Genomic DNA, 17,334 nt, shown 5'->3' with positions numbered 1-17,334 from the left:
TCCTGAACCTTACCTGCTAATAAGACCTGCCCATTTCTGGAAGGGGTCTTTGGTAGGTAACAAAAGGTTTTGCTACAAGGGCAGAAAAAGTTGAGGAGGATGGATTGAGAGAGAAGCATGAGGAGGAGAGATGGTTGAAAGACAAGGTATAATGCAGGACTGATGAGATCCAGCGTAGAAGGTTATTCTTGCATTAAATAGATAATGATGGTGCTGGATGGCAATGGATGGAGAGATTCTTCTCTCTGCCACCCCAGGCCACGTGGCTTCGCATCCCCCATTCAGCCGGCGGGTCCCAAGTTAGGCGAACGGCGGAATCAGACTCACAGGCATGCATCAGGAAGCAACAACTTTATTCATGCCCTATCCACCACATGTGTGTGGCCTACTCATAACCTTTCAAGCACAGCAATACTTTGCTAGCCCTGCGTCTTATCTCCTGTTAGCCATCTTCCCTTTTGGCTCCATGCTGGTTAAAGACCAGAACACAGAAACCCAAAACCAGAGCGCCCAGCAGCGCAGAAAAGGCGAATCCCCTTGGTCCAAGGCTTATCTAACTTTTCCAAGACCCCTCCCAGGAATGGGCGGGGTCTTGCAGGTAAGGTAACACCTAATATTCAGTTCCCAAGACCCCTCCCAGAAATGGGTGGGTCTCAGGTAGCTACACCCAGATCCAGGGTCTCAGGTACACTACATTTCCCCCTTTTCTGAAATATAAAGACCCTTTTGTAATTCTGACTGCACCTTTAGCCAAAGATGGGTTAATATTTTCATGCACCAATGTAATAAAGTGAAAATTAATATACCAGCCCTTTTCAAAAACATAACATTTGTGCAAAATATACTATACACCTGTAACTTAAAATTCTATTAATGCTTTTTTACCAAGCACTATTCCGGAACTTTCACGTTCCTATACTTTTAAACTATATTGGGGGAACTTTTTGTTCCTATTAATCTTCCCTACACACAAGTACTATAGCATAAATGCATAACATACATTTTAAAAACAGGCTAAGTACATTAAAATACACATAGTAAAACATTTTGCAATTGAAAATATTAACTATGAAAGACAACAAAACACATTTAAATTATAAAGAAAATGACTTAAGACAAAGATGCAGGCAGTTAGAAATTAGATGTTTTAGTTGGGCTAAGCTGTATTACCTCCCTTTTTTTTTTTTAACCACTAACTCACTAAAACTTATCCCATCACCAACTATGAGTGAAATATATGACTACCCGCTTAGTCCCTACACTTAAAATCATAAGTTCAGATGATTAATTTGTCCCACGCTGATTTTGCTACAAGGGCAGAAGAGGTTGAGGAGGATGGATTGAGAGAGAAGCATGAGGAGGAGAGATGGCTGAAAGACAAGGTATAATGCAGGACTGATGAGATCCAGCATAAAAGGTTATGAGAGAAGCCACACCTGTTGGCTAGAGCCATGAATAAAGCTGATGTCTTAAAACCTGCCTGTGAGTTTCTCCATGCTGCTATCCTGAACCTGTAGACCCAACAGTTGGAGAGAGTTGGAGGCACATGGCTTGGGATGGAGGAGAAAGGCCTCACCATCCATCATCCAGCCCCATACTAGGGCTTTTATGCAAGAGCCACCTGTGGTGGGGCAACTCAGGACAACTAAGCTCCTGGATAACACCTCTGTCACTAGCCACATTCAGATCTCATCGGGGTTTTCAGACTCACCATTAAGTTGTGGGTCCTTTGTTGAAGCAAAGTCCTCAGTAGGAATTCTGCTTCTGGGTTTAAAAATGGAGAAAGTCTAAGTCTGGGGAGAGGAATATTTGAATCCCACTGTTCCCCAACATCTTCCTGTTTCTAGTCCCTCGGATGCCTGTTCTTTGCTACCTGAGGTGGAATCTGGTGTTTGAAGGAGGCACCATACCATACTTATTTCCATAAAATGTCCCCTCAGTTTTTTTTTTAAAATTTTGATTCATTTGGTGGCAGGGTGTTGGTGGGTGGCAGAAATAGAACAAACTTTTTGTTTTTGTTTTATTTTTGAAAGGGTTTTTGGTCACCAATTGAGAACTTCTCACGAGTGCCTCCAGATGGGACTGAGGAACTTGGTCGGAGCCAGGGTAAAAAAAAAGAACAGAAGCAATTTGGCCCAATTGAATGAGTCTGGTTATGCCAGGATCTCTAAGCCATTTAGGATCTAGATGTCATGGTCAAGGCTCTAATTGGCAGAAGAGTGTGTGTTTTTCTTGGGGAAGGGGAATTTCTCAGCCCACCCTGGGTCCTTGACTTCTCACCCTCTGTTTACTCCGTAGCACTAACATTTGAAGACTTAACATGAAGAGGGAGATTCCTAGAAGGTGGAAGATTACAGGGAAGGTTGCAGGAGAAGGTGCCATGGCACCTTAAGGGTCTATAAACAAGAATATCAGTGGCCTGTGAAGGGTTAGATAACCCAGGGCCTGCCTCCATTATGCCTCAGAGTGAGTGCTTGAACCTGGAATCTCCTGGTTCTGCCTCTGCCACATTTGTTTATTCCACCGTCTTGCCACCATGCATAACTGAAGAAGATAAAGCCACAGGGATCCAGATCTAAACCAACCAGAACAGAACATGGGCACCATCTACAAACACCTGGTCACTTACTGAAGCTGGTATCTCAGGAGGAACAACTATACCAGCAGGCTCAAGAAGGCACTTCTGGACCAGCTTTAAAGGAGAAAACTCTGTGTCAGAACAAACTCGACTTAAGAACAAGGCAGGAATGGAGAACCTCCAAAGAGATCTGAGGGAGACATAGAGATGTGGGTCCACAGGCTCCTGGGCAGAAAAGCTTGCATCCAGCTTCTGACTTCTCCACCTTTAAGCCTGCTGATTCCCAACAAGCAGGGGAATGAGCAGGTTGAAGCCCAACTGAATACAGTACTGAATCCACTGAAGAGTAAGTGTCAGGTCCCCTGGAGAGAGAAGTCACCTTCAGGGATGAGAAGGCAGAGCATCACTTGAGGCTGAGCCCAGGAGGACCCACCCAGGACACTGCACTTCCCTGGATTTGTTTGTTTTGGGGTCACACCGGGCAGCACTCAGGTGTTACTCCTGGCTCTATGCTCAGAAATCGCTTCTGGCATGCTCGGGGGACCTTATGGGATGCCGGTATTTGAACCATCGACCTTCTGTATGCAAGGCAAACTCACTACCTCCATGCTATCTCTCTGGCCCCTTCCCTAGATTTCTAACCAGGAGTTCTACTTGCAAAACAAATAGAAGAGGAAAAGGTGGAGGAACATGAAGATATTTGAGTCTGCCATGTATTCTACTTGCCGAAGAGGCTATGTCAACCCTGAAACATCCCTCCATGGCCCCTTGAATATATCCAGTTTAATATTAATTTTCTTTCTGGAATTTCTGTAGACACACGTTTATTGTGGGAGCCATGGGGCCAACATCCATCCACACAGACCTTGGAAGTCCACATACCTAGTGAGGGATCTGAAGGGAGTATCCTTCCCAGGATGCCCCAGAACTTCACCCCCAGGACATCTGAGCTCTCTTGCTTCACCAAAGCTTACCATCAAAATCAGTGGTTCCTGCTCAGGAGTCCAGCCTCCACCAGTTTTAAATTTGCTCCAGCAATTTTTCCATTACTGCTCCCGCCCTCAGTCCCTACATATCCCCTTCATCTAGGCCACAGGCAGGGATGGTGGATGGAGGCTCAGACCTGCTATAAGTCACAGAAATATCCTATGTGAGTGAGTCTGGCAGTTACAGAGGCAGATGTGGGAGACTAAGGAAGATGAGCACCAGAGGGCTTGGTGTGTTTAGGGTCAAGGACCACCTCCATCCTAACTATGCAAAGCTGCCTGTGGTTAGTGCTCGGGTCTGGCAAATTATCTCCTCCTCTAACTCCTTCAGCTTGCTATGATACCTCAAGGTCCCAAGTGAGAGGCAGAGGCTCTAAAGTGGCAACAAACAGGCTCAATTCTACCTGCCATGCCTCTAGGCAGTGCCCTGGGACCATGCTAGAGGTTTGGTTGCAGATGAGCCTGTGCATGCTGTGGTTGGCACTCAGGTGCTAGTTGCCAGCAGAGGGTTGGGAGAATTGGACTAGTAAGGACAATTGGGCTCATGCTAACCTCACATTCACAGACACAGACTGATATGCCTTGCTGGTTTTGCCCTAGGCTATATTTTAACTATGCCTTACAGCACATATACATTGCTGGAAGTCAGGCTGATGTGGGAAAATAGAGCCTACCAAACTTTCCAGAAGAAAAGAGGCACCAGGGAGGCAGAGAAACTGATACTGATAGATGTGTATGGTACCCCCATAGAAATTTACCAGTGTCCGCTCTCCCACATCTAGGCCTGCTGGACATGCCTTGTCTAGGGCGGCCTTGATCTATTTGAATTATGTTACTTGTATTATGCAAAATATGCATCCTTTGCTATCTGTTTCCTGAGGCTAACTGAACAATGTACATGGTGGCAGTGACTATAAAAACTCTATGGACCCCATGCTCAGGGCCTAACCTACATCTTGCTGAGTCAGGAGTGGTTGGACCCCAGCATGCTGGCTTAGTAAACCCCACTTGTTTTATGTTGTCGTGTGAACTCTTTGTCTTGTCACCATGCTGCCAGAATGGTCCTAACAGGCTGCTTCCTAAAGCAGCCTCTATGTTCTAGAGGTGGGGGTGGGGGGATGGAGGAGTTAAGGGAACCTTAGTATTGACAGTCATTTACTGTTACTGGCAGTTAGAAATCAATTTTTTAAATTTTCTCTTTCAGTACTGTTATATGGCCACATATTTCTCTCTCTCTTTTTCCACTCTGGAGAAGCCCATGTTCTCTCTTGAATATGGAGTCTATACTGGAAGGGATAAAGTGGGGAGGGAGGGAGAAAAGGAAGGAAGATGAAGGGAAGTAAATCACTGGAAACACTCCTGGGAAGCAGGTTTTAAACAAAACTGAGCAGGAGAGGGAGGCTGCTTTCTTGCTTTGATTGCGTTGACCAGAATTTAAACTCTCAGCACCACTTTGGTTCCTCCAAGCCCTGCTAGGAGTGACCCCTAAGCATTGAGCCAGAAGTAAGTCCCAAGTTCTGCTGAGTGTGGCCCAAAATGAAAGGCAGCCTTCTAAGCCATGAATCGCAGAACACCATATTATCCTCCAACCCCCACCAGGAGTGATCCAAATATGTAGATTCAAAAGTAAGTCCTGAGTACCACCAGATGTGGTACCCAAAAAATACCCCCAAATATTAGAACAAGAATATTTTTATTTTTAAAATAACCTTGAGACACAGAGTTTGCTATTGACCTTGGTGTTTTATTTATATTATGCAGAACAAGAATGTATTATAGGGGTTCTATCAGAAGCTCTTCAGCAAGAAAAATAAAACTATGCCCAGGGGATTAGTCCCAAGCATGCAGGGGCCTTGTACAGTTTTCTGGCTGTGGCTTGACTGAGAGAAGGATCCTGGCCACACACCCAGGTGAGGCCATGCCCAGTGGAAATGCAAGAGAATCTCTCACCCACATAAACTCCCATGAGACCTCCCAAGCAGTGGCAAAGACTGACAGTGACACAGGAAAGAAGCTCCTTGAGACTACAAAATGAGCCAGGGTATAGCAGCACACAACTCCAAACTCCTGGTGGGTGTAGATTGCAATCCTGCATACCAATCCGTCCCAATCCCCTATTCCACCTCCTGAAATGGAGATCAGAGTGGAAATGCTTAGGATGTTCATGGAGTTCAAAAAAAAAAACAAAACAGTGGAACATATAGCCAGTAAAACTCGGGAAAACATGAGAGGAAAAAAGAAAAAACTAAAAGCAGAAATATTTGGAGCCAGAGTGATACCACAATGAGTAGAACATTTTTGTTGCACATGGCAGACCTAAATTTAATCCCAGGCATTCCATATGATTCCATATGCTTGCCAAGAGTAATATTTAAACAGAGAGAGAGGATTAATTCCTGAGCATCATCATGTGTGCAAAAAAAAATCAAATCAAATCAAATCAAATCAAAACAAAACAAAATGAATGCACAATTGAAAAACTTGGTAATCACAGTGAGCAACATCTGCTGTGGACCACAAGGTGATTTGGGAGTGGTTGGGGCTATGAAATGAGGGGGAACTGAGATCACAAACACTGGTCCTACTTATAAGAATGCCAGGACTCTGTGTGGTCAGCTGTGGGGCACAGTGACTCAGAGTCAGATATGAGGGTCTCATGCTTCCAGAGAAGTTTGGGTCTTGGGAAAAAATTAGGAGATTATGGAGGGTAGTTTTGCTTGGCCACAGCTTGGTGGTAAACTTCAGGAAATCAAGGCTCCTGGTTCTTTTTCAAATATTACTAGCTACAATCTGATAAGATTTGGATTTTTTGAATCATTTGTTTAGCTGTGGTCCACTCTATGCAAGTGAACCCCCTCACTGGGAACTGTGTTCTGGTTCTTACCTTGGGAAGCCTGAAGCAGGAGTGAGAGGAATATAGAGCCCTGCTGGTACCCACCACTTCCTTGGACTCACACACTCTTCTGCCTCAGATGAGTCACCTGAGCTTGTTTGGAGAAGTCACCTGACTATGCCCTTCCTTCAAGTGGTCCCTCTCACTTTAATTTTTTTTGTGTGTGTGGCTAGTGTTTGATGTCCATCCATCTGTGCACTTGAAGTAAGTCAAATTATTTATTATGTATAAAGGCACCCTTATATATGTTAAGCTGAGCAGGCTTTAGTCAGGGAGTAATTTATCAACTGAAGACAGGTGCATGTGCTCATTTCCTGGTATCCAGGATGGAATACCAGATAAGACTTAAAGGGTATGCTGTTCTCAGTGGCCAAAGACAAGATAAGAAGGTGACTGTGCAGGCCTTATTTGCCTCATTGTTAGGCCCATAAATTGCTAGATAAAGAGAGAGCTCAATTACATGGGCAACAGGATATATACACACCGCTACTCATTGCAGCACTCAGCACAATAGCTAAGATGTGGAATCAACCTAGATGCCTAACAACAAATGAGGGGATCATGAATTTGTGGCACATATATACAATGGAATACTACAGGGCTGTAAGGAATGATGCCATCATGCAAGTTGCAGCAACATGGATGGAACTAGAAATGTTAAATGAAATGAGCCAGATGGATAAATACAGAATGACATTATACTTAAGTGTGATATTTAGAATAATTGCATGAAGAAACACAGTGGTCTAAATGGTAGTTATCTCGAAAGCCATTGGCTTCAGAGAAGAAGGAAACAAATGAGAAGAAAACAAACTGAGCAGAAGAGGAAAAACACAAAAGCTCATATTCTTTTTGGTATATCCAAGAGACTCTTTAGCTCGAGCAGATTCAATTAACTGTTTTTCATAGAGGTCTATAATAATGTTCTAATGCTTTTACCCACAGAAACGGGTGCAGAATACGATCTAAGCCATGGACTCTCACTACAGTGCTCATTATAAGAATTCTTTAGTGTCTTAATTATAATGTCTATAATAATTCTTTAACATTTTTGTTCAAAGTGGTTCATGGTGATATAGGTTGTCGTCCTGTAATATAGCATTACAGTGCTATATTATATTAGATTCCCAATATACTGCTCATTTTGATATCTTGATATTCAACTTTATTCACTTTCAACTTAATTATGCTTGCTTTCATGATCTAATGTTTACATCCACTCTATGGACATCATTGCTATTGGAATAGGCAACTGTATTTCAGACACTCTTGCTATAGTGTTCATTCATTGATGTTACTTCTCACTAATGCCATATGCTAATCTCACCTGGATGGTGAAACCCACCCACAGCTAGGAGGGGTCTGTGGTTGGTAATTAAGGGATTGCCTGTGGGAAGGATAGAGAGAGGAGACACAGGATGGATGCAGAGCAGCAGGAAAGAGGCTGCTTAGCTTAGAGGCCCTGTGAAAAAAGCATATAGTGATCAGGGCCTTGTAATAAAGCTGGATGTCTCCTGAAACTTCAACTGGGTGCCTGTGGATCATTTCTTCACTGTCACCCTGCACCTACAGACCCACCAGCTAAAGGGGCTGCAGGTGCCATGCCGAGCCGAGAAAGACCTAACCACCATCCACACCATTAGGACTTTATAATTAATAATTAATATAACAATTGAGTATGTTTTTGCAATTTATTTACCATTCAAATTAGCTTACTATTAGATAAAATACCCACGTTTTCACTTTGCTTTGAGGAAAGTAGCCTGGATGCTCAAGACCTATTCGACAATACTTCATGGTGTAGACTTCCTCTAGAGCAGGGGTCTTCAAACAACAGCCCGTAGAGGAGTCTGATCTGGCCCACCAGCAGTGAGTGCTGTTTGGTTGCCAAGATATCTGCCAGCGTATACACTCAGTGTCATGGTTTCTCAGGGATGATGTCAACCGCCTCCGCCCATGGTATGTTGTGTGCTGGGAGGGTGGGCGTGAGGGCAGTGTTGAGAGGGATACTGATGTGCCCTTGCACCTGGCGCTTGGCTCGCTCGTTGCTGATGACATCACTGGAGGGCCGCGTGGTGAGTCACCCACATGTGGGTGACTATATGATGTAAAAAGGTGCCTTCTCTACCTCCAGGCAACGTGGTGTCTGTGTGCTGTGCCTGCCTGTCAGTGAGGTTTTCCTCCACTCCCTCCACTGCCAAAGGTCAGTCAGAAGTGCCATAGAAATAAATTTATGCCAGATGGGGAGTTCTGCCCGATTGGGCTGTGGGTATATGAAAATTCCCCTTTGGGGGTGGTGAGGCATTCAGTGCTGAAATCATAGTTAGGGGGTGGGCAGTGGTTGGGAGGTTAAGGGTTCGGTGCTGAATTGCCCATGCGAAAAATTAGGGGTTTGATGCTGAAGCATTTTAAAGGGGTTACATTGAAAATTTTATATGCATTTTTCTATTCCTTTTCAGTGTTCACATGCTGATTCCGAACATATCAATTTGGGCATTATATAGGGAGATATAACTGAACTATCAGGGACTGAGCTGGTCTGCTTAGAAAAGCCTGCAAGGGGTAAGTGTTCACATCAGGGACTAATGGGGGTTTATACACTGTGTGTATATATACACACATATTTATATTTCACTAATATCAATTTGGAATCCCTAGGAAACAATGATGTCAAGAAAAAGAAAAATTGATGGTGACTTACGATTACTTTTTTATGCGGTACAAAGAAATAGCTGTGTGTCTGATATGCCAGAATATAGTTGCTGTGTTCAAAGAATACAATTTGTGACGCCACTATCAAACTCAACATAAAGATAAATATGATTGTTTGTTTGGAGAAGTGAGAAAAGATAAAAATATTACAACTGAAACATACACTGACGACTCAGCAAAATACTTTTGTGAAGCAGAAGCAGTTAAATACTTCCTCACTGCGGGCAAGTTTTCAAGTTGCCAAGCTAATAGCGCGCAATGGCAAACCATTTGTGAAGGGAGAATTTGTTAAAGAATGCCTTATTTCTGTTGCCAAAGAGATGTCTCCAGAGAAGGCCGATTTATTTAGTACAGTGAGCCTTTCAGGAGTTACAATGACACGAAGGATTGAAGAAATGGGAGAAAAATTGCTGCATCATTTACAAAATTCTGCAAAGAAACTTTGCTATTTTTCTTTGGCACTCGATGAAAGCAATGATGTTCGTGATTCTGCCCAACTTCTCATTTATATGCATGGGACAAATGAGTATTTTGAAGTCACAGAAGAGCTTGCTGCACTGCAAATTATCAAAGGTACAACCACAGGAGTGGATATATTTGAAAAGGTTTGTCAAACCTTTTATCCTCAGTTCTTAATTCTTCAGGAACCGGAAAGCTCCCCCATCCCAACCCTATGCAAGCCAACTCCCAAAGTGAAAGGATAGCCACCCAGCCACCTTGCCTTTGTCTGAGAAGAAGCTTCCACCACCACTGCTAATTTGCTCTTGGTGGCCTCTTTTTTCCCCACTTCCCTTTGTGAAATGATCCCTTTGTGGACCATTGCTCACTACTGGATTCAGGTTTTAAAAGGTCCTTGAGAACATTTCCTGGTCCGTGACTGCGGTGAGGGAAAAGCAGGGTATGAGCTCTGATTGTTTGAGGTACACTATGGGTTGCTGGCAACCCAAACTAGTCATCCTTGTGCAAAGCAAATGCCCTACTGGATGTGCTATCACTCTGGTCCCATCCAGCCCCTCCTTTTTCCTACCTTTACTATATATGCTTGGGTCCGGAGTAGAAGGACAAGACAACACAACTGGAATACAGTTTAATATTTTAATCTGTCTGCCAACAAATACCTCATACTGGCCACCCAGGGTCACCTCCCGAAGTAAATGAGCCCTGCCCAAGGTCATGAGGATTATATAGGGAAAGGATATAAGGAGGCTCCAGCTTTCTGATGATCCTTAAAATGATTGGCTATTGTCTAGGGATATCTTCCTACTGCTTCTTTGTCCATCCCTGGTAGGTAACCTGGCATGGCCAGGTAGCTTGGGGCGGTGTCTAAGGAAATAGGCTTGTGAATACCTACACCTTGTGGTTCTTGCAAAATGGCATCTCTCACTGCTCAGAATCCAAAGAAGCCTGCCATGTAGCTTTTACAAAATGGCGTTCCTCCTTGTTCAGAACTCAGGTTCCAACATCTACATTTTAATATACACGTTTTATTAATTAAATACTTCAGTTAAATACCTTGCTTGCTTGCAAAGTTGTTCATGATTGAGTTTCAGTCATACACTGTACACCCCCTTTAACAGTACCCATTTCTTAACACTGATATGCTCAGTTTCTGATCTGCCCTCTCACTTGCTTGCCTCTGGATTTTATTTTTATTTCTCTCTTCCATTTTTTCCTTTATCGACATTGGTTTGCCCTTCTGTTAATGAGGGGGAGCTGCACATATCATTTCATTTCATTTTGGCACATAGAGTTTGTCCAGAGTGTCAAGTTTTAACTATCATTGGCACTGGCAGAGTGGTCCGTTCTGTACCATAATTGCCCTGCTCCACAATTTGTGGCAAGCTTCTTACCAATGGCTGGCTCTCCTGATCTTCATCTTTGTTGTCTCTAGATATTCTAGCTATGCTATATTATTATCATTATTATTATTTTTTTTTTTTGTGGTTTTTGGGTCACACCAGGCGGTGCTCAGGGATTACTCCTGGCTGTCTGCTCAGAAGTAGCTCCTGGCAGGCACGGGGGATCATATGGGACACCGGGATTCGAACCAACCACCTTTGGTCCTGATCGGTTGCTTGCAAGGCAAACGCCGCTGTGCTATTTCTCTGGGCCCGTTATATTATTTTTTTATATCCCACACAAGTGAGTGAGATTCTTCTATGTCTATTCTGTTCCCTATGACCATGTGTAAACAAATGTCATGACTTCATTTCTCCTAATAGCTTTTTTTTTGGGGGGGGATTCACACCCGGCAGCTCTCAGGGGTTACTCCTGGCTCCACGCTCAAAAATCGCTCCTGGCAGGCTCAGGGGACCATTGGGATGCCGGGATTAGAACCAACGACCTTCTGCATGAAAGACAAATGCCTTACCTCCATGCTATCTCTCCTGCCCCCATTTTTCCTAATAGCTACATGGTATTAAAGTGCAAATATGTATCCAAAAGATTCTTTATCCACTCATTTGATCTTGGGTAATTGGGTTGTTTCCAGATTATGGCTATTATAAATAGTACTTGTTGAGTTACTGTTCTTACCTTAAATAATAATTGTACTCCACCCTAGGGTGTGATCTGGTGATAGTATATTGAATTATTCCTTATTTGGTATTCTTCTCCCACCCTAGAGTGGTTCCTGATTCTTGTCTTGTTTTTTTTTTTTTTTTTTTTTTTTTGCTTTGGGCCACACCCAGCATTGCTCAGGGGTTACTCCCGGCTGTCTGCTCAGAAATAACTCCTGCCAGGCACGGGGTACCATATGGGACACCGGGATTTGAACCAACCACCTTTGGTCCTGCATCGGCTGCTTGCAAGGCAAACACCGCTGTGCTATCTCTCCGGGCCCCTTGTTTTTTTTTTTATTTATTTATTTTTTTGGTGATTCTTGTCAATAAAAGCAGGGGTCTGAGAAAGGCAGGGGCTCATTCTTCGGTCTTCTCCCACTGAGCTATTCCATCTTAGGAGCAGAAAGCTTTTGTGGTTTGAATTACTTGCTTAAGCACTGGATTTCCTGAACCCATTCTTGTACGTTTTCATTGTGTGAATTATTTCCTATGGATCTCTACAACCGGAACTGTTCACCCTGTCCTAAAGGGACAGATGAATGGGAACTGCCTTTCATGTCTGGGAACTCGTTGGGAATCAAACTTCAACCTATCTCCTAGAGCAGGGGTCTTCAAATTACGGCCGCAGGCCACATGTGGCCCGCAGAGGAGTCTGATCCGGCCCGCCAGCAGTGAGCGCTGTTTGGTTGCCAAGATATCTGCCAGCATATACACTCAGTGTCACGGTTTCTCAGGGATGACGTCAACCGCCTCCGCCCATGGCATGTTGTGTGCTGGGAGGGTGGGCGTGAGGGCGGTGTTGAGAGGGACACTGATGCACCCTTGCACCTGGTGCTTGGTGTGCACATTGCTATGACATCATTTATATGCGTGGGACAAATGAGTATTTTGAAGTCACAGAAGAGCTTGCTGCACTGCAAAGTATCAAAGGTACAACCACAGGAGTGGATATATTTGAAAAGGTTTGCCAAACTGTGAATGGTTTGGAGCTGGACTGGGTTAAACTAGTCAGTGTCACAACTGACGGTGCTCCTAGCATGGTGGGGTCTAAGAGAGGAGTAATTGCTCACATTACACAAGAGATGGACAAACATAACCATCCTCATCCAATTGCCATACACTGCCTCATCTACCAACAAGCGCTGTGTTGTAAATCACTGAAGTGGGACTCTGTTATGAAAATTGTGGTATCTTGTGTTAATTACATTAGAACTCATGCACTAAACCACAGACAATTTCAGGAATTTCTATCTGAGGTAAATGCTGCCCATGAAGATGTTCTGTACCACACAGAAGTCCGTTGGCTGAGTAGAGGGAGAGTTTTGAAACGTTTCAATGACTTACTTCTGCAGATTACAGCTTTTCTACTTTCAAAGAACCAAGAAGTACGAGAGCTCAATGAGGCAGAATGGAAATGGCACCTTGCCTTTCTGACAGATATAACAGAGCTACTCAATGGTTTCAATCTGTAACTTCAAGGCAAGGGGAAGCTCATCTGTGATATGGCATCGCATGTGAAAGCAGTTGAAGTAAAATTAGGTCTTCTCATCAAACAAGTACAGGAGGAAAACTTCAGTCATCTCCCAAAAACTCAAAACCTGTCAGCGGACAAACCATTGGTTGCATTCCCAAAGGAAACATGTCTGGCTTCACTAGAATTGTTGCAAAAGGGGTTTCAATTTAGATTCAAAGAGCTTCATCTCCATGAACAGGACATACAGCTTTTTCGTAACCCATTTTCTGTTGAGATTGAAAATGTCCTTACAATTTACCAAATGGAACTGGCTGAACTGCAGAATTGCGACTCTCTGAAAGACGCATTTAAGTCAAGTAACCTTTTGAGTTTCTATGCATCTCTCCCCTCTGAGACATATCCAAATACCAGGAACCATGCACTCAAAATGGTAACCGTCTTTGATAGCACTTATGCCTGTGAACAGACTTTTTCAAGAAAGAAACATCTGAAATCTCCAACCGGATCAAGATTAACTGATGCCCACTTGCATCACTTGTTATGGCTGGCAGTGACAAATATGGAACCGGACATTGACCATCTCATTAGCCAAAAGCAGGCCCACAGTTCCCATTGAAATACAGGTGCATGATCTGTTTATTTATAAATGGTTTTCATTTTATTTATATAAGATATGTGCAGTGTGAGTAGGAATTAGTAGCTCCTATAGTCCAGCCCTCCAGCTCTCTAAGGGACCGTAATCCGGCCCCCACTTTAAAAAGTTTGAAGGCCCCTCTCCTAGAGAATACACTTATCAAGTGTAATTCTTGAGCACATAGCCAGAGTAAGCATATGCAGGGCCTGGTGCGTACCCCAGTAGTCTACAGAAATAATTAAAAAGAAAAACAAAGTCATTGCTGTTTCAGAAGAATATGCTATAGTCATATAGTGGGATCTTTTTACAAATTATTTTGTGTTAAGGGCCACACATGGCAACATGCAGGGGTTCCTCCTGCTCTGCATGCAGGAATGACTGCTGGCTGCCTCCTGCGCCCTAAGGGTGCCTGGGATCGAAAGCAGGCAGGTCGTGCGTGGGCCATGCATGAGCCCTCCCCTCGTCCTGTTGCTCTGGCACTCTTGAGGGATCTTAAATGACGAAAACGTGCGTTTCCTTCCGTTCTCCTGGCCTCACACCGGTGACGACTGGCTGCACACTGAGCTCTGACCAGGTCCAAACGATGGACGCATTTATGTGTCTCTGAAAATGACCCTTCGGCTGGCTTTTTCCTAGGAATAGATCGACTCTCCGCTGACTAGGCAGGAAGTGGCGGGTACGTAGCCGGAGCCGGCCCTTTAAACCTCGGCCTGCAGGCCTTTGACGTCACGCCCGGCGCCATCTTCCCTGGCCACGGTCAGGGGCCTGGGGGCGGTTTTCTCCCGTCGCCCGTCCGTCCGTCCGTCCTTCCGTAGTCCGTCCGTCCGCCCGCCCGCCCGCCCGCCGAGGGGCCGCTCGGGGCGCCCGCGAGGCTGCCAGGCCCGTCCCTCTCCCCTCCGCGCTCGCTCGGCGGGCCGGCCGTCTGCCTGAGGGTCGTCCTCGGTCTCGGGGAGCCCCCACGCCACCGGGAGGACTTTTCCTGCCGCCCTGCGCCGCCATGGACTCTCCGGAGAGTGGATCTTGATCCTGGCCTTGCAGCGCGCCCCGGGGAGCACAGGCCTAGGTGCGTCGGCAAAGGGGGTTCTGAACGTGGGGGACTTTGCGCAAAACAGAAAAAGCTGTTGTTGCATGCGAGTGTGGCCACCCCCGCAAGGTCGGGCACGGAGTCCACCCCGTTCTCCAGCTTGGCTCAGCCCCTCTGGGCCACTGTCCCCTCCCCCGAAGAGTTCCCGGTCTTCAAGCAGATTTTCGTCCGGAAGCTCCAACCGCCCACGCAGGCCCCATCATGGTCCTTTGTAAGCGCTGTGCGTAGTAGGGTGATTTTGCCGGACACCGCGCTCGCTCCGTGGGCGCTTTCCACTTGTTCCCTCCGAAAGGAGCAGGTGGGGGATGCCCGGCTGAGACGTGCTGATCAGGGTTAGAATCCAGCTAGACCCAGCAGGAAGCAGCTGGCAGGGGCTGTGCTCATCTTTGTTGCTCATGGCCTTGACTTTTCTCCAGGACTTTGGGCAATGGACCTCGCTGCTGCTCTTCAGGAATAATCCAGGCTGGAGAAGATGGGGCCACACCGTCTGACGTCCTGTCCTCAGGTAAGAGGGCAGTGTGGGCTCTGACAATTCTGGATAGGATAGGGGGACAGAAGTGCAAGCCCCCAGGACCCGGGGACCTCAGAGATGTTTTAGGAAGGAATCTGGGGATGGGTGGGGCTGCTGCTACTCTACAGTTTGTTCTCTTTTTTCTTTTCTTCTTGTTTGCTGACTTGTATTTATGTTGGGGACTACGCAGCTGTGCTCAGGCCTTCCTCCTGACCCAGTGTTCTTGGGTCACCCCTGCCAGTCTGAGGAGTATGCCAGGTTCCATGGTGTTGAGCTCCTGGTAATTCAAACCTGGATATTGGTCAAAAGAGATCTGGATCCCAGGATGTCTGCCATAAAGTAATATTCCTCCCTCACCTGAAGAAAGGCTCTTTATTTGATTTATTATAAATCTTTGATTTATTTGTTTGTTTATTCCTAATTTTTGGCACCATGGCTAAAAAAAATTCTTCTGTCCCTGCACTCTGGAATCATACCTTCTGGGCGGGGGGACCCTATGGGATATCAGGGATACAGCCCCATCTGAGGCCCCCACCAGATTGTCTTGATGGTCCAGCACAGGGTTCTTTAGTATTTTTCTGCTGCTCTTAGATGCCAGGCTGTTGCCTGGGTCTGGGCTCCTGGTGAAGAATTTCCTGCCTTGCCTGAAGGAACACAGCAAGGCTCTTTCCTGCATGTGCCTTTTCCTGTGGGTTTCGTTTGGTTTTAGTTTTAGGTACTTTGTGCTGTGCTGTGCCTGCTTTTCTGTTTTGTCCTGATTTTTGTGCCACATTGGTGGTGCTCAGGCTTCTCCTTGACTCTACTCAGAGGTTTTGCTCCAGGTGACATAGAGGACACCAGCTTGTGCCAGGATTGATCCCATGTTGGTCCATGTTTTTCCTGGCACTGTTGCTCAAGACCCAGGAATGCCGCTCAATTCTTTTGTCCTTCACTCTGCAGAGTCAGGCTCCTCCCTACAGCCACATTTCTCCTCAGTAAACCAGGTGCACTTCCAAAGCCTCCTTGTCTGCGGTCCCATGGCTTGTGGTTCTAATGGAGAAACAGGAGCAAAGGATCTTCTTGAAAGCCATAGTTGCTGGGAGTCGGGTCATTTTGACACGCCCAAGAGGGATTTGTTTGAGTGCAGATATCTCCAAACACAGTTTTGATTCATTCACTGGACCTCTAATTTACCTTCTCACTGCTTGTGTCCTGGGCACAGATGGGCTCAGGCGGTAGGAGGGGCTAGTGTGTGTTTAGCATTTTGGGCCATATCCAGAGTTGCTATTTCAGCTCCTTTGGCTCTGTAGTCTTGGTTTCACTCACCAGTACTCAGGGAATCTAATGCATGGATCGGCTGTGGGTGGTCTATGTGCAAAGAAGCACCTACTAGACCCTTTTGAATACTGTCAGCGTGTCATGTTGTCTGATAAGGCTTTCTAGCATGATGTCTGGGAACCTTCCCCCTCTGGGTGCCTGTGGAGAGAGGCAGAGTGGAGAGGACCTGAGTCCCTCTAGGACCCTAAGGGATCCTATCTCACCCCCAGGGCCCAGGGTGAGCCTTGGCCTTGACCCCCTCCTTTGTGTGCTTAGAGCTTGGTGACCTTCCCTGATGTGGCCGTGAACTTCTCCATCGAAGAGTGGCCATGCCTGGACATCTCTCAGAAGAAGCTCTACCGAGATGTGATGCTGGAGACCTACGAGCACCTGCAGGCAGTAGGTGAGAGCTGCCCTGGCCCTGGGCTGCTGCTGTGGGCTACAACCTGGGAGGTGCCTGGATCTGCAGGGATATAGGCTCAACCAGGGCTATGATTCTGCTGAGCCCAACATTAAGCTTTTCCCTACTGTTGTTTTTTTTTTTTTTTTTTTTTTTTTAGTTTTTATTAATTAATTTTATTTTTGGCCACACCAGCAGCACTCTG

At 45.6% G+C, this 17,334-nt stretch overlaps 1 protein-coding gene across 1 annotated transcript in view; it reads left to right on the top strand.

Annotated features, from left to right (window-relative positions):
• Window positions 1–15,336: 15,336 nt before the first annotated feature.
• The window catches only part of LOC125994994 (histone-lysine N-methyltransferase PRDM9-like), a 60,924-nt gene continuing 58,926 nt past the window's right edge, over window positions 15,337–17,334 (top strand). The window contains exons 1-2 of the mRNA XM_049764547.1: window positions 15,337–15,427; window positions 17,006–17,132. Of these exons, the coding sequence (XP_049620504.1) occupies window positions 15,395–15,427; window positions 17,006–17,132 (160 nt within the window). The 5' untranslated portion in view covers window positions 15,337–15,394. The remainder of the gene's footprint in view (window positions 15,428–17,005; window positions 17,133–17,334) is intronic.

This window comes from Suncus etruscus, chromosome 17, assembly GCF_024139225.1.
Source record: "Suncus etruscus isolate mSunEtr1 chromosome 17, mSunEtr1.pri.cur, whole genome shotgun sequence".
Lineage (NCBI taxonomy): Eukaryota > Metazoa > Chordata > Mammalia > Eulipotyphla > Soricidae > Suncus > Suncus etruscus.
The sequence above is the reverse complement of the archived record's forward strand: the minus strand, read 5'-3'. Positions and strand labels throughout refer to the sequence as shown.